Genomic DNA, 24,029 nt, shown 5'->3' with positions numbered 1-24,029 from the left:
TAAACCTGGCATGCATTGATGAAGGTACACCTAGGTGAAGGCCTTCAAGCCAAATGCCTTCAGGGTAAAGATATTCAGGTCAAAGGCCTTTGTGGTAAAGGTCTTTGGGGTGAAAGCCTTTAGGCGAAATTCCTTATGGCAAGGGCTCTCAAGCCGCCGCGGTGGCTCAGTGGTTATGGCGCTCGGCTGCTGACCCGAAAGACGCGGGTTAGATCGCGGCCGCCGGCGGTCGAATTTCGATGGAGGCGAAATTCTAGAGGCCCGTGTACTGTGCGATGTCAGTGCACGTTAAAGAACTCCAGGTGGTCGAAATTTCCGGAGCCCTTCACTACAGCGTCCCTCATAGCCCGAGTTGCTTTGGGACGTTAAATTACAATAAGGGGCCTCACAGGTCAAATGCCTTTAGGTCGAAGGGGGCGGGGTTGGCCTTTTTCCGCAGATCACGGACTGCATTCAACGTGTTAGTTCGTGTGCGCCGGCTTGACTATAGGCGGCGACCGAGCATTGATCTCCTGTTTACAAAACTCGCCGAGGCGACAGTCATATCACGAGCACTGAAAAACAAGAACGGGTGGTCATACATTCACGGAAAGCGACAGAAATCCGGCCCTTGCACGTCTAGACCTCCTTTCCTTCCGCCAGTCTTCATTTGTCTCTTTCTACCCTTAATGGGACTTCGTTTGTTTTGGTCGTTGTTATTTCCGTTCCTACTTACGGGGCTTCCGGTATTCCAAGGTTCTCGCCGTCACATGAATCATTCGCTTTCCGATGAGCCCACTTTTCGTGATTCAAAGACAACCATGCGTCCGGGCGCAAACGAAAATTAATAGTTCTCGGCCGAAAGAGGAGGGCGAGCGGGAAGTGGGAGAGAAAACAAGAGGCCCACCGCGGCGAATGCGCTAGGTATACCGTGAAAAGTGAGATCAGCAGCCTTAGCTCCCTCCTCCGGGAAGTGGAGGCGATTGGCGATCGCCGCAGCCGCAGTGGCGGCGGTGAATTCATCAAGGATGTATCGGCACCGACGCCGCCGCCTTACGGGCGCCCCGCGCTAGTGTACGCTCTCCCGCGTCTCCGTGCTTGCGTGTGGTCCGCGCTTTCGAGAGAGGGAGAGCCTCCGCTTGTCACGGGAGGTATATATTTCGCGCCAGATTACGGACGCCGCGTGCGGCTTCGCGCGCGCGAGCCCACGCTGCGCTGCGCGCCAAAAAGAGAAAACGAGAGGCGCGAACGCGGGAAATTTCGCGCTCCAAGCGGAGGGCGAGCGCGCGCTTTTTCACAAAGTGCGCTCGCGCGTGCGGTCAGAGGTCGAGAAGGCAGGAGGCGCCCTACAGCGCGCGCTTTTGTCTTAGATCCCTCTAGTAGACGGACAGATTTGCACCATCTGCGGCGAGCATAGGCAGGTTTGTTTTTATTTCCCTGACTGTGGGTTCGAATCGTGTCCGGCTTACTTGAATATCGTCCTTCTTATCGTTTTACCTTGTCCACCAGTCAGGCTTCTTTGGGGACTGAATGCTAAAGCTGAAGTTTTCTGGTGTCTCTAACGTTCGTATTCACACAAACGAAAAGCCGGTTACGTCTACTTATGGACGGCTCCCATATGAGTCGATAGGCTCTATATATGCCAGTGGACGGTGTATATGATATATGCCGGTGTACGCAACTGTCGGATCAAGGATGTATGATGTGTCTATACACTATACACACACAAAAAAAAATAAGAGGCGAAAATAGGCACTGGCAGGGAAATTAGCAACAGGGAATTCAGTATCACGAAGCAGGACGATAGCAGTGACAAATAACGCGCAGTGTATGTCGTTGTGAAGCAAAATAATTACGAACAGCAGGGTTGAAAGTAGCCAGCGCATATTATTTGAACCATTTTTAAACCTAATATAGACCAGCACTGTGCACTTTCTAGCGGGAACTTTTTTTTCCCTTTTCTGAGCATTTACTTTTTATTTTCTTCATTCTCGTCCTTTCTCTGCGTCTATTACATCACGGTTGCTAGATTTTGCTCTTTTTTTCGTCTCTTTACCCTCCTCTCACAAGTAGCCCGCAGCCACATCCGGCGCGTATAGCCTCGTGTGTGGTCCTTCCGCGAACTGCTTCCGAAGCCTAATCGGCTTGGCGCGCCACACCTTTTGCGTCGGAATTAACGCTCGGAATTAACGAGCAAAGCGGCGACTGGCCGTTTGGCTTGTATTTTTTAAGGCCTGTGGAGCCTGGAGGCTGTATTGGCTAAGACAAAAAAAAAAAAGATGAGTAGTACCCTTACCATCACAACCAGAAGCTGGGAGGGGGCTGGGGGAAGGATTTTGAGAAGGTCTAAAGAGCATAATCTAAGAATATGGGTTAAAGGGCACAAGCATGCACATGCGTCACTTTAACACTTGCGTCTGTGCGTAAGGCCGCGGCGCGTATCGCGGTCGCGAAATACGCGCGAAGGCGAAGTTTAGACACCGTAAGCGTTGTCCAAGCCCATGTACTTGGGTAATGAGGGTAGCGGTAATGAGCGAGGCCCGATGCACTGAACACTTTAGTGGCTCGAGTCTCGTCTTGACGACTTAATGCAGTCCATGGAAGCTGGTTAATTCGACCCCGTCTAATTCGGAAATTCGGATGATTCGGACTCCCTGTGTGTCCCCGCAAACGCGCATGTATTTCTATTTAAGGCGGGCGCTATCGAGGTATGACTGGCGTGGCAAGCGATCGTACAAGTATTCTTCCTCAAGCCCGAATCGCATTGCGAATTGCTTTTCATGCACGTCTCACGTGCGCACAACGGCGGACGTGGAGACGATGTGAGGGTACATGCCCAGCCTCTAAGTTTCTCTTTCTGGGCTTCGCTACCAACCCGTGGCTACATGGCGGCTATGAGCTGCGCATAGGCCAGCTAACCAAAGTGATCTGCGCTCCTTTTAAGACGCAGGGTGGCGTGTCGCTGGTCTTCTATTTTTATATCTTGAAGGCAACCCTCTCTTCCGGCGCCGACCCGCGCTTCGCCACGTTTCCGTCCGCAACAATTATGGCAGCGCGCCGAAGCTCCGCGCTCGTGATGTATTGTTTGCCCTTTGTGCGGTGAAGCCTCATCACAGGGGACGATGCGCTTGTGGGGGAGCCTCCGCAGCTACCGCGTCGGACTGGGAAATAGACCGCGAAGGCATGTGCCATTTTCGAGCGTGTTCTTGACGTCCTCGAACATGCAGTGTATTATTTAATAGAACTGCGCGAAATTGTCGTCGCCGCGCAGTTTTGGTCTCAAAAACAAAAGAACAATAAAAACAGAAGAAATAAACTTACAATGCAAATTTAGAAGTTAATTCGATAATTCAAGCTTCGGATAATACGGGCTTATTTTCTGGCCCCTTAAATCCCGAATTAACTATGTCTTACTGTACTAAACTTGGCAAGGACTACCATATTCGCTCGAATGTAGAACTTGTTTTAAAACTGATTGCAGAAGGAAAAGTTTACTGCTGCCCCTGAGTTATAATTGGCTCATTCGAGTCTTTGTTGCAGCCTGTGACACCACGGTTCATAACTAATAGTAAACAGTGTTTGTTACTGGCCCTCGTAACAAAGGATGTGCTGAAGAGGAAAAAGGTTGAACTAAAATAACAGTTGTTACTAATAACTGGAAACTCTGGTGGCCCTCTGTGTTATGACAAGCGTGTCTGCTGGTAAACTTCGTTATTTTGTGTGCGTGCGTGCGTGTGTGTGTGTGTGTGTGTGTGTGTGTGTGTGTGTGTGTGTGTGTGTGTGTGTGTGTGTGTGTGTGTGTGTGTGTGTGTGTGTGTGTGTGTGTGTGTGTGTGTGTGTGTGTGTGTGTGTGTGTGTGTGTGTGTGTGTGTGTGTGTGTGTGTGTGTGTGTGTGTGTGTGTGTGTGTGTGTGTGTGTGTGTGTGTGTGTGTGTGTGTGTGTGTGTGTGTGTGTGTGTGTGTGTGTGTGTGTGTGTGTGTGTGTGTGTGTGTGTGTTCAGCACAAATTACCTCACCCTCCCTCAACGAGCAACCTCCTGTTCTCCTCATTAAAACAAGAAAGTACTGTTTTTTGGTAGCTTCCAGGACCTTGCTCGTTACTAATAGCTGGGCTACTAATTAATTTTTCTCGCTTTCGTCTCGCGTTCGAGATAGTTTATAGCCTGTCCAGCCTCAAGGGCTTCATTCTTCATGGTCTGGTTTCCAAAGGTATATTAATGGTTTCCGCAAGTAGCCGTTTAACCAAAATCGAAATGAAAAGCCAGCACACACTTACAAAAGGAAGTACAAAGGAAGACATTGAGAGATGATACGTGGTTACGAAACAAAACGCTCGTCCAAGTTAGGTAACTGACCGCACTTCAAGGGCAAGGAAATGGAAGTTCAAAATTTTAAGTAAGATAAATTGAAACAGCTTAAGCGGCAAGCCCCTTCACATGAGCCGGTTCAGTCTAGGCCCTTGAACACATAAGGGAGGTGTGTCGTGTTTTGCATATCGTGCAGATCACTGCGTGTGCGAGCTAGCGTATTGATAGATAATTCATTATGAGCGCGAAGAGGTCGCTTTCAAGGAAAGAGAAAAGAAGGGCATTACTCAAAGCATTTCCACCATTCCGAAAAAAAAAAGAAGAGCAAACTTATAGTAACGACAGAGCGACTTTGAGAGATTGCAAGAGGCGTAAAGAAGGCGGGGAGATATAATTTGCGCTCATTATATAGGCGCGCGGCGCGCTGCTTTTGCGAGCCACCTTCGAAGTCGCCGTGAGCTCCAGCCTATAGGAAACCGCGCGGAGAGCTCGAAAAGAAGCAAAAAGGGGCGAGCTTTTCAGGAGATTGTAATTTTGTCACGTACCTCTTTCGACGCGAAGCGTTCCTCGATGTACTCTATTATACGTGACGCGAATGAACAGAACACGCTTTGTCGGCGCGCTGCTTTCATCTGTTCCTTTGTCGGTTTTTTGCTTGTTTTTTATTCGTCGCGTATCTAGAGCTGTCGTATAATGCTCTCGGTAGCAGAAAGCCGCGCTTATAAACAAAAAAAAAGAAGAAGCAAAGGACTTCGATGGTGGCCACCGACCGCTTTCTGATACATGTGACAGGCTCTTTGCGGTATCAACTCGGCTTTAACTTTTACCCTCACAGGCTGCCGGCAAGAGATGGTGGAGGAGGGTCCTCCTAATGTAAGTGTTACGCAACATGCACCTTTCTGTTGCCAGTTTTATCTCTCCGGACATCCAGCAACAAACCTGAGAACTTGCGAAAGGAAAAGTAATATAAACAAAGAAACTCTCGCAAAAGATCTGGCTTCACGGATCGACAACCTTTCAGCGGACTGTGAACAAGGAAGTCGAGATGCCGCTGACTGCTTTTTGTAAAATGTCTTGCCGCAGTCAACTGCCGTGTGCTATACAACGACTTAAGGATCTCATTTGAGCGAGCGCAAACGCATGTTGCTTGATGCATTCTTGAATCTATATCTCCCGGCGCTAACCTTTTCGTCTTGCTGGCCAATATGCCTGTTTTGTAGTGTACTTCGTTTTGTCGACAAAAAACACTGAAGATAAGCTTGTAATGAAGTGATGGCACGGCTTCTAGATCTGTGCTCGTGAGGCCGATCTTAGCGGAGATTCACACGAATTCATTCGACTAACACAGAGAGCGTAGGCCGCTGTGCTACTAGACCGAATCAGATGTCTCCTAGCCGTTCTCCATCCGAAAGAGCTGTCCTCTTCTGGCTGTCGCCAGCATGGCTGGCCCAACCTTTTTTCATATAAAATTTAGGTGCGCGCAATTTCTTGTTTAGTGAGTGACGTTTTCAAGGTTGACTCCTGAGGTGCCTCGTGGACGTATGTCGTCCGCCAGCCGTGATCTATCCTCTCTTGAATATTCACTGCTTTTCCATGTTGAGGCAAGCTAAATAGCGAATCTAGGAAATCGCTTTTTTAAAGGTTCTACACCACCCGCCGCGGTGGCTCAGCGGCTTCAGCGTTTGGCTGCTGATCCGAAGGTCGCGGCACCGAATCCCAGCCGCGGCAGCCGCCTTTCGAGGGAAAGAGAAAAGCCTCCCCACGCCGCCCCCCCCCCCCCCCCCCTTCCCGCCCTCCAGGGTGCTGCGCGATGCACGCGCACGTTAGATACCCCCCGTTGGTCTAAATTAATGAGGAGCCCTCCACAACGGCGTCCCTCATTGCTCATGTGTCGTTTGAGTAATCTAAACCCCACATGCCTACTAAACGTTCTACCGACGCCATGTGCGGCAGAAAGACAATGTTTGAGGTACGTGACTTTGCTAAGAAATCTGACCGCGGCATCACACAGAAGCCGAAATACACTCACAAGGCGAACGCTACTCATCATCTAAGTGTTGGCAGTAGCAGTAGCTTCCAACAAACACAACTCCACTCATCTACCATCTGAAGAGAGGTAGTTCTTTCTTGCCGTTATAGGTGCACTAACCTCTACAGTGCAGTCGCCCTGACACTCCTAACTCCCTCCCAAGGCCGGCGATAATTGACTGACGTCGAAACAAAAACGAATATGCGCGAGCCAGCATCGCGGATGGAAAAGCGCGTAGGTGCGTGGGTGCATGGTGCGGCGCGTTCCCTCTGCATTGGGAAAAGCGTTTGAGGAGTTAGTTGGGGTGCGCTATATTTAGGCATCGAAGTAGAGACGACGACGACGACTGGAGGCACGCTTAACGAGAGGGAAGGTCGCCAGAGTTAAGACAAGAGGCGAACCCGGCTGCATCACGTGTACTAACTGCGTACGGTCCCGCCGTACCTCTGCACGCCTTGCGATGGGTGATGGTCTTGGAATGGTCCCGGTAATAGCCTTCCTTGCAGTAGTGGCAGTGGCGCCCCGCCGTGTTGTGGCGGCAGTTGAGGCAGACGCCGCCGCTCTGGCGACCCGACAGCTTGTACAGCTCCATGTTGAAGCGGCACCGCCGCGCGTGCAGGTTGCAGTTGCAGGCTGCGAGAGAACAAACAAAGAAAGAGAACTCTTGAGACAAAAGGAACACATCCGTAAGCAAATGGCGGCTTTATTTACATCGCGAGAAAAAGACTGGGATAGCTAAAGCCTTCGAAGTTTCAGTGCAATATGGTTTATATCTCATGCAAAGATGTCTGTATACTAACAGGCGTGTGGTTATGAGGGTCAAGTGATTCTCTAGTGTACCCTGTGCTCTCTTGATACGCTTCGTCCTGTATGGGGCTGCTTGGACGAGCTACTTATTTTTTTCCATGCACTCGACCCTTAACCGGCAGACAGGTCTTAATAACTCCGAGTGCTGCTATGAAGACAGTACTAAGAGTTAACTGCCGAATTGGGATCCTAGTCTGAAGTACTCCCCTACCGAAGCTTTTATATGGCACAGAATGTCAGGTGCAGGTGTACATGGAACTAGCTCACGTTTGACTGTCCAAAGGCAGCCACTTTGGCTCCAGGCAAGTGGTGTGGCTTGCAGAAGCCCTAAGCTACTGCTCCGTAAATATGAGTTGATTAGGCAGATGGAAAAGTGAAGACCGGGCAGCTGCAACTGTTACCGGAAGCACATGTCTGCATGGAGTATACCGAAAGACATTTCAATCTCTGCGGTACTTCCGTTGAGACTCGTATACAGTCGTAGCTCAGGCACCCGTTTTGGGCGTTAAAGCGCTGACCCATCGCTACATGCTTCCGTATTTAACGCATCTTGCGACGAAGTCATTCTGCATCCGGTATTACAAATAGCGACGAATGGAAAAGACACCCAAGGAACAGAACCCCGGAAGAGGTATTGATGCCAAGAACATAGGGCAGTAGGCGAACCGTCGGCTAGATACTTTTTTCGCACAGGCTTTCCAGTGTGTTTCCGAGGGGGCCACGTGTGCACTGGATGATGACACTGTGCAGACACCACGTTGCGGGGCGGTCGCTACCACGCAGTGGCCAGTGAAAACAAACGGAGGAATGACAACAAAAGCGCCGGCCACCGCAATTTACGGTCACTGCCAGGCAGCCGGCTCCTCCGCGCACGCGCCGGGACGCCAGGGCGCGTCAGGAGAAACAAAGAAGCAGGGCAACGGGAGTTTCCAGGGAGATAAACAAACCAAACGGCGGAAGAGGAAAAGATAAAGCAAAGAACTGGAGGTAGGGAAAATCTTTTTTTGAAGACTTTGGCGCTAGCCGGCTCGTCTGGTTCACAGTGATATCACCGCGGTGGTCGCCAGACGATCGCAGAAACAGGCTTGATAACGAGGCCGAGTTTAGCAGGCAAATGAGTCGGAACCTCGAGCAGCCGTGTGGCGCGGAGAGGAGCCGTTAGACGGGCTGAGCGTCCTGCAGGGTTCGGGCTCTTTCTCCCTCTGCCCTTTTCCTCTCTCCCCGAACCTTCTTTTTCAGAAGGAGAACGGGAGGGAAACGCTGCTTTTGCGATCTCAGCGACGCCTGGCTGAATCGTTAGGCCCGTGGGAGTTGGAGGGAGCTTCTTCTCATCTTTGTCGCTCTGTTGCGGCGTGTCCCTGCATTGAGCGGGCGCGGCTTGACTTTACCGTTGTTTGTTAGAGAATGGCTTCACGATAATTTTGCTGTATTGATTTGATAGCACATTATTCGCGATCACAGTATTATGTGCAATAGCACATTCTTAACTTGTCGTGGGCTCCCGGTGAGCATCACGTCCAGCTTGACGGAAAGAGCCACGACAGAAAAAGAAAAAAAAGCAGTATATCTCTTCGCCTAGGCCAGACGCCAGTATGAAATAGCGTTGCAGCAGGAAAAGCGTAACGCATTCAGATAGACGGCTGCCTGCGCGCTCGGGAATCTTCCGGGTTCTTTGGCTGCTTATTTGCCTCTTTCCGTGTCCAAGCAGCAATAAGCCCAATATTGCCAAATGGGTGGTTTCACTCTGGTCCTTTGCAGGGCCGGCCTTCACCAACGCATTTCCAATATTGGGCCCATTAGCTGTGCTGCTTGGGTACTTTCTACGAGCTGCGCGCCACGCATGGTCGCCCTGCCTGCTTTCGCGGCTTGAGGAGGATAGCGCCCTCACCTAGCTTCACCGCTTTTCGGCGCATTATGTGCCGTCGCGTTCTGCCGCTTCTGTGTTTCGTGCTGGGCGAGCCTTATTAATTGCTGTCCCATTTCAACAAGAATCATCGCTGGTATTTAGCCAACAATTTTAGTGCGTTAGCAGTATAGCCCTCACCGGGCGAAAACATCGTGTTGTGCGTGTCCGTAGCTTCCATCCACTTCTGCTCGCCACCTAGCTCCACCCTCCAGACGCCTCCACTCACCAAAAGCCGATGCAGCTGCTGTACGGAAAACTGTCGGCGAAATCAAATGCAAATACGCAATGAGAAGACGTTCATCCCTTATGAAAATGGGAACGTCCTTTCAATTCAAAGTTAACTCAAAAAAGGTAATAGGAATCAACTGCCATTGAACTGAAAATTGGCCCCCAACTGTGAGTTCAATGTGAATAGACTTCCTTTGAACATCCTCCAAATGTACATTCTTTGTCCCTTCTACATCCTCAGGACACACAAAGCACAAAGGATGTACATTTGCAGGATGGTCAAAGAAAGTCTATTCATGGTGAATTCAGAGTTGGGGGCCAATTGTTGGTTCAAAGGCAGTTCAAAGGAAGCACTCCTTCCTTTGAACTTCCTGTGAACGGAAAGTTGAGGGTGTGTAAGTTCCATTTAAATGTACTTGCTCTGTCCTTTCTAAACCGGTCAAAGGAAGTCCATTCAGATTTAATTCACAGGCAGGTGTCAAACGTTGGTACAAAGGCAGTTCGAAGGAAACACTACTTCTTAACTTGCTGTGAATAGAAAACTGCTCACTGCACACCAACTAAATATGAATGCACATCCCATGGACATCCTGAATTCACAATGAAACTAATTGACTTGCCCACACCTACTGTGCACTTATCTATCATCAGAAGTGCCAGCAGAGGCTTCATTTCACACAAGAAAATTATCTGTATTGGAAAAGCGAAAATGTGAAATCAGAACTTAAACCTAGTACTGCTAACGGAGATTTTTCGCTTCACATCGTATGATCGCCCATGATTTTTTTTTTGTCGTCGTTGTTAAGGGTGTAGCAAGCTCTCAGTTTTCTCTCTTGCGTGGCTGTGCAGTTGACTGGCGGCGAAATGACGGTCGTACCAAATGTACTGCGTGCTTTAGGGCTTTCATTTCTAATACCACACAGTTATGCCACCGAAAACGCCAAGCACTGTATACACTCTAAACACGAATGCGCCTAAATGAGAGTAATAAGGGAGTAATCTGTCCTCTCCTGCATAAAGGAAGTGCTTCCTTTTTAGCCCTTTCTGTGTACAGTGATACGTGAAGAGTGAATAGTGCAAATTGTCGCCGGACCATAGGTAGAGGACTGATCTGACCGATAGTCGTAGAGGTCGGCGTCAGCCATGTTGCTCTAGCCTGCAACGGCTCCATGTTTCGTCGCAGGAACAATCAATTGACTGATTTGTCGCAGTTTCTTAAAGATGTTAAAACTTTTTGTATATGCTTTGCAATGGGACTTGTAGATGAAAAACAAAAGAAAACGATGCTAAAGAAAAAAGTGCTCTGAACGATCGTGAAAAAAAAAAAAGTCAGTTTTGTTTCTTGAGAGACCAAAATCTTATCTGCAATCTCGGGGTGACTTTGAAAGGGGTAGAGTACGAACCGCCGCACTGTCGCAAATGAACAGAGAAACGCGTTCAAAAGCAAATAAACCTCGACATCCATGTATTATGGCTCAAAATAATAAGACAGAACTTAGAAATCTAGAGAAGCTTATAGCATACAAGCGAAATCTCTATATCAATGTACACGATGTAGCGAAAACTAACAAAGCTCTGGAATCAGCTGCAAGCCACGTCGTGTCAATGCTAGCTGAAGCTAGCGACAATGCTTCTGGGATTTATTGCCCTTTACTTGGCCGAAGCGAAACCACTCGCCTTAGTAGTGGACTTCACTATACGCATACCACAAACCTTCTTGTTGGTGCGGACTTGACTCTACGTATACCACAAACCTTCTTGTTGGTGCGGACTTGAACGACACTTCAGCGGATATGTTTAAATTATCGCTGGCCATGTCACAACCCACAATCCGTAGCGAGTTCGTACGGGCTTAACTTTTTGTCGAACCTTTGCTGTTTCAAACACGTGTAATTAAAACACACTTTAGCTTCAGACTTTACCTGTGTTAATTACTCACAATAGCTAGGCGGCGCATATATGATTCTTTTATCCTAGTTACTTGCAATGTCTGGATAAAAGCATTTAGTGGAATCGCTGATGAGCGTTAATAAAACGCGTTTGAAGTCCTCGAATTCAGCTACAAGCAATCAACAATATCGCCATTTGGCTGAAATTTCACCAGTGCGGCGTCATTTAAAAAGCTTTTCATTATCGCCCGTAAATACTTGCAAGAATCACAGTAAACCTTATGACTGTCATAGCAAATACCGGCATGTGACAAACGAGCACGGTAATATTCGTACACCACTCTTATCCGGAACTCAGCCTGGGTGCGACGATCGAATACAAAGCCTCGCGCTGTTGTGCCCCTCCATGCCGGCATAGACAGGTATCAGCGCCCCTTCCTCGTTCGGCCCTGGGTTGGCCCCACAAAGAAAGAAATAAATTGCGCCAATCGACAGCTTCTTGCTGTGGCAGCAGCATCTCAATACTTAGGCGGTTCGACGACCCCGAGCGGCACGCGAGTCTTATGCAGGCTCGAACAAACGTGCGTGGGGCGTTTGTCAGAGAGGGACGGAAGAAGCCATACAATCCGCCGACGGCGAAGAGCATCTTCTCTTCTCCGTCGTCGAGTCTTCTTTTCCGCTGCACAAGCGTCAGCGGCTGCGGCATTGAAAGCGGCTCCGCGCCCGACGAGAGACAGCACGAATCAGACGTCATTATACCTGCTCTGCCGCAAATCCGCGTCGGTCGCCGCCTCGGCCGCCGTTGCCGCGCAGCTAGTCTCGCACCTGCGCGGACTCCTTTGGCCGCTCAAAGTTCAAGAACCTTTTGCTTGATCGAAGGTATATGTATTGGCGTTCGCGCGTCCCTTCCCTGTCACCGTCCGTTATCTGGCGGCGTGCATTTGCAACAGCGGCAGCCTGGTGGATCGTCCCCTTCGGCACCTCGATGCGTTTAGTTCCTTCCGACGAACGGCGGGAGATCTGTTTGTGTTCCTGTTTTTTAACGAAAACTTGCAGGGCTGAGGAGTCGCGTTGGGGAGAGGTTGACCTCTCTCTTAAAGCGATCGCTACCGCCCTCGGATGCTGCAAGGCGGCGCGCCATTCAAGATGATGGCCTGCAAGTTGACTGTATATAGTCTTTAAATTTGTGGATACAAGATATAATACTCACAACTCAAGAGCAGAATCAAGTTGACAGCTATCCGCCTTAACACTACCTTCTGTTGTTCCTACGGGTGTCACCTAGAGTTCGTTATCGATTGTCTTTTTTGACACATTAACATCGAAGATTGTATACCCACATGCTATAAGCGTAGCGTTAGTGATGCTTTGACTGAAAAAGACCGACTGAAAATTGCAGCACTATTTCTGTTTACAAGAATCATTCTTTGCAGACTCGAGTGATTGCTTGCCTAAGTAATCCAAAGCCACAGTGGCCATCATTTCGGCGTATGCACGGCGCATGGAGAAAGGCTGCGTGCATATCTAATCGGCTCATCCCCACCTGTTCCGGCCTGAGCGCTGCTCACCAACTAAGCGCTGTGTACCAAAATGGCGCCCATGCTTTCAGGCGAGTACCTCATAGGCCATTGGCCACACGGTTATGCTCTAAAACTGTGACCGAGTACAGTTTATTAAGAAGGTTCCTGCCTGTCTCAGAGTGACTTTTTTTACAGAAACGCTGTACAGTACAGTGAAAGAAACTAAAGCAGGAGCAGAAAATCGAAGATTTTGCTGCTTGCTACGCAGGCGATTAACCTCGTTATAGAATCTGATCAATCTAGAATAACTCTTTGAGCAAATAAAATGTAATGAAGCGCATTCATGCTCGGAACACCACGCGAATAATACTCGAAAAAAAAAATGTGATAGCTATTCGCGGAATGTGCGAACAGTCACTAGCGTTGAGATGCGCCCCTTGCCGCATGGCGTTCAGCTTGCACTATGCGATTGAGAGTTATAGAGAAAACTACTGTTTCGTTGATCGTAGCATGCTTGCGGTTACAGCAGTTAACCGCAGTCGATTAAGTGGAGTTTTCGACATGCGTACACCCCGAAGTCGGTAGCAGCGCACTTTGGCACTGGTCCGCTGTGTCTGAACTGGGACAGCATATGGCGCAGCAGCGCGCGAATCTCTCATACTCCGCTCGCGACGGCTTTTCGCAGCAACATAACACCGACATGGTATAAATACGGACTCGCAAGGGGCGTGCAGAAGGTACAGCAGCGGACGCATATCCACTGCGGCCATCGGCATACTCAAGACGAGAGTAATTACCTTTACGAGATGCTTCATCACGTGGACACCAGGCCATGAGACTGTCGAAGGCAACCAACGTGCCGACGCCAACGCCCGAGCATACGACAACCGGGAGGCGAACAACGACGGGGAACTAGGCAGAGTCACTAGACGATACGCAGTCATCTTAGAACACCTAAGAGCCCTCAGGAGGACCTACCCCCATCCCTACAAACACTTGAGTAGAGAGCTGCCGGTTGCCTGAAGACAACTGCAGACTAATGCATACCCCAGTCTTGGTCTATGTAAAATATATCCGACAACATATGAGAACAAATGCCCGCTGTGCAGGGAACACCCAAAGCTATACCACGTTACATCGGCCTGTCAGAAAACACAGCCAGCGCCAATAAACGACACACCAACACCGGAGCAGTGGGAGGCTGCGCTGCGCTGCTAGAAGCCTGAAGAACAGCTCAAGCTGATCGACAGAGCTCGCAAGACGGCAGAGGCCGCTGCAGGGGCCCTGAATTGAGGGCCCAACCTTCGCCGGGAGTATCCTTTTGCGACAATGAAGTTTTTCACTAACTAATAGTATACTCTCATGAGCTGACTTCGCTAAATTGAGGGCAGCGAGCTATGCTTTCTGTTGAATCCCCACAGGGTATGAAGATACTACTGCGCACTGCCACAGTCCTGTATTTGTCGACAGTCCTTTAAAAGTATTTGTTTATGCAACACATGAAGGTATGGGCAATTACAAAAACTACTGTCTTTGGAGCTTTTGGGGACACCGCCTGTAGTGGCTTTCTCTCTGGTCATAACCTACACGGCTGCGGCTGACCTGGCGGAATGAGCTTACAGGTAGCGTAGAACTGAATTTTCCTTCCTAAATTCTGAACGAATGTGAAAGCAGTAAACTGCCTCATTCCTTCTTTCTTTAACGTTCCAATGCGTCTGTCACTATCAGTTCGATGAGGGAGTCATGCCCGCGCTGCTCCTTCAGTGTCTGTCGATCTCCGAAGCCTAGGCAGTTTTGCTTCTCACATCGGCGGCAATGACGAAAGTTCGAACTACATTTCGCATGTTCTGCATAACTTACCTGGGAAGCTGGCAGGTCGCTTCTCGCCTTACTTGACACCATGTATGGGGCAGGTGCTCCTTCTGAGAAAGTAACCAGCGCCCCTTCCTTCATCTTTCTTTTAATGTGTTGTCGAAGATTTGGCAATGCCATAAATAAAGACCTCGCTAGACAATCAAACGCCAACACAGCAAATGCTATACATGGCGCTGAGAAACCGGCAACTTATTTTGATTACGTCTTAATACATTATTCACGATCTCTTTTCTGTGCCTGTAAATCTGCTCTTACGGTATACGCCGAACTGTTCCACTGCTGAACAGTTCGCGGCGTGCTGTACAGGCACAGCGTGACTAAAAATAAAGGGAAAATAGTCCTCGCGAACCTTCCACTTCAAAAGAGCCCTACAAGTCGGAGGCACGTGCGCGTTTAAGGAGCCGGCGCGGCCAGTCGGGTTTGCACAAGCGTTTCGAGAGCGCACGAGAGTTTGCAAACACGACGTCGCCCCTGATGTTGCTGATGCCGCGCCGTTCGCGCCGGCAGGCAGCGCGTGGCGTGGCTTCGCGAGAAGACGGTGCCAGGACGGGGCCAAGAGCCGCGCGGGGCCCCATCACAGCTGTCACACGTCGGCGCACACACGCAGCGCCGCCGGCTACCCCTGCTTGCGTTTCATTCATCTTGGAGCTTCGGAGGAGGCTCGCCACCGCCAGGAGGAGAGCATTGCGCGTTGCTAGCTAACCATGCTGCCGCACGTCGTATACGCATACTCTGTCCGAGCCCACGTTGTATACGTTTCTCGCTGCGCCTGCAGCGTTGAGTCCTGCTCCCTTTGCGTTTGGATTACTCTCCCTGGCGCTTCGCCATTGTCTCGCGGCAGCCGCTGCGTTCTTGCGCTGACAAAGTGCCTGTCTACCGACGCCACTTTCTTCCCTATCTTTTTTATAGGGGGGAGATGGACGTATACAGCGAAATTTGCGTAGCTCCGAACTACATCCAGACCTATTCCCAACTGCCTGTACTAATAGCCGTCGGTAGAGGGGGAGGGCAAGTCGTACTTTTCTGGTATTTGAGGTCACGAAGGCGAGAGGCTTTACTACCTCACACTCCGGTCGCTCGGGCCGGAGTCGCTCGGGCATATATATGTTACAGAGCCTCGCATCCGGGACGCGCCAGGAACATTAATCGCGACGACTCTTACGCTTTATATGACGTAGCTTGCATGCATAATTGTTTCTGATTTTTGTCAAGGGCTGTAAACGGTCAAACTCCTCAATATCTTATGTGCGCTGTATTCCCAGCTGCAACGTTGCGCCTGAGGGCGTTCATCAAAGGCGCATATTAACGTGCAATAGCGCTGTTTTCCATTTTATGCGCCAGTTAATTTTCACCGTACGATTTCGAAGCGTTGAGAAATCTGTCCTAATGCAGCCCAAAATAACAGAAAAAATGAAATACAGAGGGTCAATAACATGTTGCGGCTGGAAGAGGGACGTTTCTGAACTTTAAACACCTTGCGTTGCCAAAAAGAACTCGCGAATACAAAAAGGAGGAGAATCTGTTTGCAAGGCAGAGTCGTGGAGGAATGACCGTCTGAGAGCAAAGACTGTCTGCAACGCATACATGCACACCGATTAACAACTGGAAGAGTGTAGGATGTGACTGAGAAGAAAATAGATGCATGGAAGGTTGTGAAGAGTTGTGAATACAATGTTAAGTCCACATTCATACAATTGGTATGTGCATTTTCCAGCCGAATTCGCGCAGTTTATAAACTGAGCTGCTTCAACAGACATCACACAGTGACTGAGAGAAGACCTTTCTATTATGAAAACCAGCGCGGCACGCAGAGCTTTCTTTACTCGGCCTGCTTTGTTTCGCCATGCGATGGAGATAACAAGATTCTTAATGGTGACCAGCTAAACCTTCTTGGCAGTTGTGCGCATTTTCTCTGCACCCGCATAACTTTTATGGTGTTTCCTTTCGTGCTTGGCTCATGAATGCCTTAGTTGCTTTGTGCCAACACAACACAACAACAAAACACGACACGAGACAACATGAAACTACATAACAGAACACAACAAAACACAACACACTGGAGCAATGTTTCCTTCAGGTGCCAGACCCGTCCACTGACCTCGCCTTGGGCTATTCGCAACTGGCAACATGAGTTAACGGCAACAAGGACTCGCATACATAATACTGAAAAATTTAATTCTGAAGCACGTCACAAACATTGCACGGCCGAGCAACAGACAAGTGGGAGAGCACGATCTACTTATAAACGAAACGGATCCCATCTCAAGGTCGCTTTCTTACGTTCAAGAAATAAGAGGACCTGTCTGCCACAGAGTGCATGCACATGTCAGGGCAGCGAAGGAAAGGAAGGCAGCAGTAGAGGGGAGGGGGCGAAACACGAGACGAATTCCCCCAAGAAGGCCCGGTTGTTTTGTTTCCATCCAGCAGCTGCTCACAACAGCGAAGCCACGCACATGCCTTCCTCGCACGGGGCTTCTTCTATATTTATGGCCCGCGAGGCGCCAGACCAGCAGAGCGTGCGAAACGCTCATGCTTCGCGGGTGGCGGCGAGGCATCCCCGAGCTGCGACCGCTAAGCGGGCCCGCTTAATCGAAGCTGCGGACAGCTATACGGCGCAGATCGCGCGAGGCGCCAACGTACCCGTCGAGGCGACCTTGAAGAGGAAGAAGCTCTGCGCCATACACTCCTGCTGCGGGAGCAGGATCACACGCGGAGCTCGCGACGCTTGAGGAGGGAAACAAAAACACGCGCAGGGATGCAGCACGGTGTTATTATGAAACAAACAGTGCCAAACTAGTCGGCGTCTATACGGCGGGGAGGGACTGCGAAGACTTGAGAGAGTGAGAGAGAGATAAGCACCGCTGGAGAGCAAGCGGGGCAGCTGTGACGAATTGCTCGTGGGTCGAGGGAGCACGGCGCAAGGTGAAGAAACACGGCCAGACTCGTTGTTGTGCGGCGAGAGAGCGTGCGGCGCGGCCTCTCGCTCGCTGTTGTTGTGCGTAGTGTGCGTACGGTTTACGCGAGGCGCGCACCGTAACGCCCACGCGGAAACACGAGCCGGGCGGCTTGCGGTTCAGCCGTGTACACAGTGAGGGACACGGAGAATCAAGAAGAATAAGCGAAGTATACATCTAACCGAACAAGGATGCGTAGGATCTGCGAGCGGTTCCACCACCGGCACAGGTTTAACGCTCTCGGGTTCTCTATTCTCTTCTTCCTCGTCCGGTGCGCGCCAGAGGTCGTGAACCCTCACTCGGCGCGGGCCACGGCGGCGGCAGTCCGCATCTTTGGGGGAAGGGCGGCCGTTGTGTCTTCTCCACATCGCACGTGCTCCTCGCACACGCGGTGTGTTGCCCCGTGTGCCGCATTGTGGCGTGGGCGCCACCACAGCCCCGGTAAAGATGGGCACGCGGAGATACCCGGCGCTGCAGTTCAGTGGGCGGATGAGTAGAACGCTGCTCTGTTTGTGTACACAATGAGAGTGGCGCCGCTGGGGAGCGTGGTTAAGTGGCGCGTTCGGAACATTACGGGACTTGGAGGGTGGATGCGCCTACGGTGAGCGTGATGCCTGTTCTACGCTTTCACTCATTATCACCCTTTTCACTAGGCAGTCACTTAGAAATTTATGGTTATCTCCCTGTCTGCCAACAGCGCAACGTCAAGGGGTGAGGTCTGCTAAAGCGTCTAGTTGGTCGATCCGTGTTTGAGGCCTATCACCTAATCCGAAAAGGCCCGGACGCAAGTGTGGCACCACCAAGTATGACTTCATTTCCAGTCAACTATGATGTTTTTATTACTTCTACTCCTTCCTTATGTTCTTGTCTTGTTGCGTTGTAGTTGAGTGAGTGAATAAACTTTTATTGGGGGTTCAATCACATGTAATCAACTGGTAGTTAAGGTGCCTCGACTAAAGACGTGATTCTGTAGGCAGCGACGCCCATTTCGGTCTCCTCACGTGTCCGGCAGGTGTCCTCGCGTCCCTCTCTGCCGACTTTCTGCATAGGGAAATGCTTTCCTCTCGAAACGCAGCCAGTCAACAACAACAGGTTGCCTCCTACCGGTCCAGCACCTCAACCCCACCGGTCCATGCCCCTGAGGAGTCTCTCTCCCCCCCAGGCCATGGCCCTCCAGAGCTAAGTGGCGAGCCCTCGCTACTTAACCCTCCCCCCTCTGCTCCAGCCAGTCAGGACCAACGTGGGCCAGACGGGTGGATCCTGGTGAACCGCAAGGCCAGGCGTCCAGGAGCCCGTCCACGGCCCCGTGTGGCCACTGTCCTCTTCCGGCCCCGCCAGAGGTCCTTCTCTCTCAGGGACGTTGTCAAGGAGGACTACAGCGCCTTCCTGTACTCCCGGCCTGGCGTTTTGGAGGTACGAGTTAACCGCAGGCGCAACATCATCGCCGCGGACGTCTCCACCCCAGAGGCCAGGGCAGCCCTCCTGGGTCTCAGCTCCCTGCTGTCTACCCCAGTCCGGGCTTTCGAGGCCTCCCGCCCGGATGGCTTCATCGGGGCCGTCTTCGGTATCGACCCGGAGGTGTCTGAACAGGACATCGCCGACACCATCGAGTCCTCGGTGGAGATCCTGGCCATCCGTCGCCGTGGCCGTGCTGTCACCGCCCGTTTTGCAGCTGAGCCCCCGGACCAGGTCCAGATTGCCGGGATACTGTTCCCGGTCCACCCTTTCAAGGCCCGGCCCTTGCTGTGCTCTCGGTGTGGGGGCTACAACCATGTGGCCGCCTCCTGCTCGAAACCGCAGCGTTGCACTTTCTGCGGGGGCCACCACCACCACCGGGCCTGCAGAGCAGACGTCCCCCGCTTCATCCACTGCGGTGGACGCCACTGCGCGGAGGACCCGTCCTGTCCCATCTGGAGGGAACAGAGTAAGGTGGCGACTGCTCTCCGCAGGCATGCAGAGCCTGGGGCCCGCCGGGCGGCCAGGGTCCAGATCCGCCACCAGCAGCAGCCTCCCAGGGAACCGGGACCCGGATCCTCCAGGGTCACCCGGGGGCTCAGCTATGCCAAGGCCCTGCAGACTCGGGGCCCCGGACCTTCCCGCCCTGCTGCCGGTGTCCCAGCCCGCTCTCCAGCGCAGGATGCCCAACAGACGGTGACGGCAGCCCTGCGGCTTGCTGTCCAGGCCCTCTTGCCACAGCTCCCCCGTGACTCGGGCGCACGTCAGATGTGCCTGGCTGTCCTCGCTGCCGAGGGCCCCTCCACCCAACACCATGGATCGCCGTAACTCGCCCCCCTCACGGCCTCTCGGGTCATGCAGTGGAACGTGAATTCCCTGCGTGCCCGGCGGGCCGATATAAAAGACCTTGTTCTGCAGGGCTCCCTGGACTACGACATCATGGCTCTCCAGGAGACCCGGATCCCTGCAGAATCCTCCCGTCTCCCAGGGTACACTGGGTACTCGGGCCGCTCCTGCTGCTCCCTCCAGGACTGCAGTGACGCCCCCTGCCGGGACGACGCCCACCCCCAGGAGAGACCCCGCACGGCCATCTATGTCAGGAATGGGATCCCCCATACTGTCCTGGCAGCCGATGACCCTGACCTGGGTCACCTGGAGATCTGTGCTGTGCGCGTCCGCATGGGCAGCACGGACACCACAGTGGCCTCAGTCTACCTCCCACCCAGTGTGCCTTGGGACCCTTCCTGCCTCACGGCCCTTCATGCACGACTTGGTAAGGATGTTCTAATCTGTGGAGATTTTAATTCTCACCACAGGGATTGGGGCAGCCGTACCACGTCCGCCAGAGGCAGGAAGCTTCTGGATGCCATCACTGCAGCCAGTCTCAGGGTCCTGCAGCCCAGGGCCCCTACCTTCATCCGACCAGGCCGTTCGTCCATCATCGACCTAGCCTTGCTGTCGGACGCCTGCCACTACACCTGGGATAGAGCTCCGGATTCCCTGGGCTCGGACCACTTCCCCATCCTTCTGAACCCTTCCTCTCGAAGGCGCAGGAAGGAAAAAGTGTACAAAATCACCAAGTGGCCCATGTTCAGGGAACTCGCAAAGGACATCCCCCATGCAGAGGACTTCCTGACCCTGCTGGGCAAGTGTGCACAAAGTGCTACTGTGTCCTGCTCTACCTCAGTGCAGGCCCCTGTCCCAGACCTTCGCCTCCTGGGACTCCGAGCTGCCAGGAGACGAGCCGAGCGGAAGGCGGAGAGCACGTGGCTCCCAGAGGACTGGACGGCCTACCGGCGGATTGATGCTGTCTGCCGTCGCCAGGCGAACCGCCGGGCTAGGGAGGGCTGGGCTGGCGTCTACCAGTCCATCCGCTCGGCACGGCAGTCGGCGACGGCCTGGCGACTCCTGCGGTCCCTCCTCCAGGTCGCAGCAAACCGACACCCAGTCCTCGGTGCCGCCATTGCCCGGGGGGTGTCGTACCAGGCACTGGCGGAGCAGCTGGCCGACCACCTCACCAAGGCTGCCCACCCGAGTCCAGGCCCACCACTGGGACCTCCGTCCCAGTGTCGAACCCAACTTCCTCCTGTCCTTGCAGGTGCTGTTGGCGTAGCCTCCCTCTGCACTGACCCGATCACCCCACACGAGCTGCTCAGGGCCCTCCATCGGTCCAAAAAGAAGAGCGCTCCTGGGGCAGACGGGCTCACATTGCAGATGCTGCGGAACTTGGATGCCCCGGAAAAGGCCCGCCTGCTGACCGTGTTTAACGACATCTGGTCGAGCGGCATCCTCCCGGAGAGCTGGACCACGGCCATCGTGGTCCCTATCCTCAAACCCCGCAAGCCCTCCAAGGAGCTGTCGTCCTACCGACCCGTCTCGCTGACCTCAGCTGCCTGTAAGACCATGGAGTCGGTGGCACTCCAACGACTCACCTGGATTGCTGAGGCTACTAACTTCCTTCCCGAGAACTTGACAGGTTTTCGCAGGCACCACTGTACCGCAGACTCCATCGCGGACGTGGTGTCATCCCTCGAGGAAGCGAAGTTCCACGGAGACGTTGCCATCCTTGTCCTCCTGGACGTCCAGTCGGCCTTCGACGGTCTGCCTCACAGCACCATCGAGATGGCCTTGGACGAGCTGGGGGTGACAGGTAACCTCCGGCGGTTTATAACCTCCTTCCTGTCCAACCGTTCTATGCAGGTTCGGGTTGGCCGCACTCTGAGCAGTCCTCGCCCCATCACCACCGGGGTCCCTCAGGGGTCTGTCCTCAGCCCCTTCCTCTTCAACCTGGTCATGGCAGGCCTCCCTCGCTCCATCCAGCAGGACCGCCGCCACAGAGTTCTCTGCTCTGTATACGCGGACGATGTCGCCCTCTGGGTCCGAGCTCCGAGGAGGCAGATTACCTCTGCCAGACAGGCCCTCCAGCGTGCCCTCAACGGGGTGCAGCAGTTCCTGGCGACCAAGGGGCTGTCTCTCTCAGCCACGAAATCTGAGGCTTTGTTTATACATCCGAGGGGAGCACGAGCCACGGCTCAGATTGCTACCCTCAAGATTGACGGCACTAAGCTCCCTTGGAAATCGCAGGTGAAGTACCTTGGTCTCACCATCGACCACCGGCTCTCCTGGATTCCTGCTGACAAGGCCCTCCTGTCCCACATGGAGCGAGTCGGCCGAGCAGTACTTTCCATCGTCGCCCGAGGCAACGGCTGCACCCCCACCTGGGCCATTCGACTCTTCGAGGCAGCGGCGACATCAGCCATCCTTTACGCCCTCCCCCTAGTTACGCTCCGGAGCACCCGCCTTAATCGCATGGAGCTCTCTCGCAGGAAATGGATCCGCCGCTTCCTGGGGGTTCCACCGCGATCGCAGGTCCCGGCCACGCTGGCAGAGGCGGGCATCTTCCCGCTGGACCTTCTGCTCCTGCAGATGGGGCTGACCCACACGGACCGGCTCGCCCACGTTCGTGATGGCGGTGCCCTCCGTGCTCGCCTGCAGGCCAATGCCGACTCTAGGATGGGGAAGCTCCACGCACTCTACGTGGAGACACTTGGGCCTCCCCAGGGCCTCCTAGTCCTCCCCCCTCTTCCAACCCGACCTCCTCTGCAGGTCACCCTGGACCTTGACGGCGTGACCAAACGCCACTCCCCTGCTGCAGCACTCCGCCAGACCACTGCTGCCTTCCTGGAAGAGTGCAAAGGGACCACCCTCCTCTTCACCGATGGCTCGGTCCTGCCAGCCACAGGGCAAGCAGCAGCGGCTCTGGCAGTGCCCCAACTGCAGCAGAGCCGGTCCTGCAGACTTTCCTTCCCGGGCAGCTCCACGGCAGCTGAGCTGGCAGGTCTCCACCTGGCAGCAGAATTCATCGGGTCTACCACCCCACCTGGCCCTGTCGCTGTCCTGTGTGACTCTCGGCCTGCCCTCCAGCTCCTGAGCAGGCCCCACATCTCGCAGACATCGGCGAGTGCCCTGCGTGCCCACCTGCACGCACTGGAGGATGCAGGCTACCAGGTGTCCCTTCACTGGGTCCCTGGCCACACCGGCGTCCAGGGCAACGAGGACGCCGACTCCCTCGCGAAGGATGCCCACAACGATGGGTCACCCGTGACCACTAAAGTGGCCCCGCATGATTTTGCCCGGCATCTACTAAGGCGAGCGGTAAGGGCAAAGCATCCTGACAGGCGTATCTCTGCGTGCAGGCCCTTCCACCGGCTCCCAGACAAGATCCCGCGCAGAGAACGTGCTCTCCTGCTCCGACTTCGGATCGGATGCTCATGGACGCCGACACGCAAGTTCGTAGTTGGTATGGCCTCCTCCCCTGCCTGTCCATCGTGCGGGGACACAGGCACCATGGGTCACCTGTTGGGTGCATGCCCTACTTTTGCCCTGCCTCGTAGCCGTCTCTTTGCAGGCTACCGTGCCCTCGGCCTGCCAGCAGACACGGAGGACCAGCTGCTGTTCCCGGCCCGGAACCACCTGCCCGCCTGCCGGCTCCTGCTTGCCTACCTCAAGGAGACCGGCCTGGACATCCTTCTGTAGCCCGAGGAACCTGGACCTGCAGCCCAAGGCCTGCGGCCTCCTGGACTTGCAGCCTTGGACCTGGACCCTTCTGGACCTTCGGCTCCTCCCAGCCACATGAAGGTCTAGGAATCTGCCTCCCCCAGCCCGGTGCTTGCACACTATCCTAGTGCACCGAGGCTTCCCCCCGCGAGCTGTTGTTGCGGCGGCGGCGCTACTCCAAGACCCCTCCCCCTGCACGGACTCGGACCGCTCCCGTCTCGGCGACGACCATACCCCCTTCCCTCTCCCCTCCCTACATCCCCCTACCCCTTCCCCTGGTCCCCAAGAGTGATGCCACCAACTGGCCAACATACGTCGGGACCAGTACCCCCTCCCAAGAATACCCCAAAGTAATAATCAATCAATCAATCAAATCAGAGGAGCCCCCGACACACGCCGCACCTGCAGCACCACACTGGCAGCGGCCGAGTGTTTGGCCTGCCACGTCGTCAACACGTGCACTGGTGACATGGGGCGGAAAAAGTCTGTTGTTGCGGTGACGTAGGCGCGGTAACTGACTCACA

The 24,029-nt window shown here is 53.3% G+C and overlaps 1 protein-coding gene and 1 pseudogene across 2 annotated transcripts in view; one reads left to right on the top strand and one right to left on the bottom strand.

Moving 5' to 3' along the window:
- The window catches only part of LOC149342154 (netrin-1-like), a 170,430-nt gene that overhangs the window by 35,835 nt on the left and 110,566 nt on the right, over nucleotides 1-24,029 (bottom strand). For both annotated transcript variants that reach the window (XR_016283006.1, XM_089544411.1), the window contains exon 2: nucleotides 6,759-6,947. Coding sequence is in view for 1 of the 2 variants with exons in the window: in XM_089544411.1 (XP_089400537.1) it covers nucleotides 6,759-6,947 (189 nt within the window). In the remaining variant the exon portion in view is untranslated. The remainder of the gene's footprint in view (nucleotides 1-6,758; nucleotides 6,948-24,029) is intronic.
- LOC149342156 (uncharacterized) lies at nucleotides 13,376-13,957 on the top strand (annotated as a pseudogene).

The sequence above is a fragment of the Amblyomma mixtum genome, chromosome 5 (assembly GCF_055824585.1).
Source record: "Amblyomma mixtum isolate Tamu chromosome 5, ASM5582458v1, whole genome shotgun sequence".
Classification (NCBI taxonomy): domain Eukaryota; kingdom Metazoa; phylum Arthropoda; class Arachnida; order Ixodida; family Ixodidae; genus Amblyomma; species Amblyomma mixtum.
This window is presented reverse-complemented; position numbering and strand designations above follow the sequence as displayed.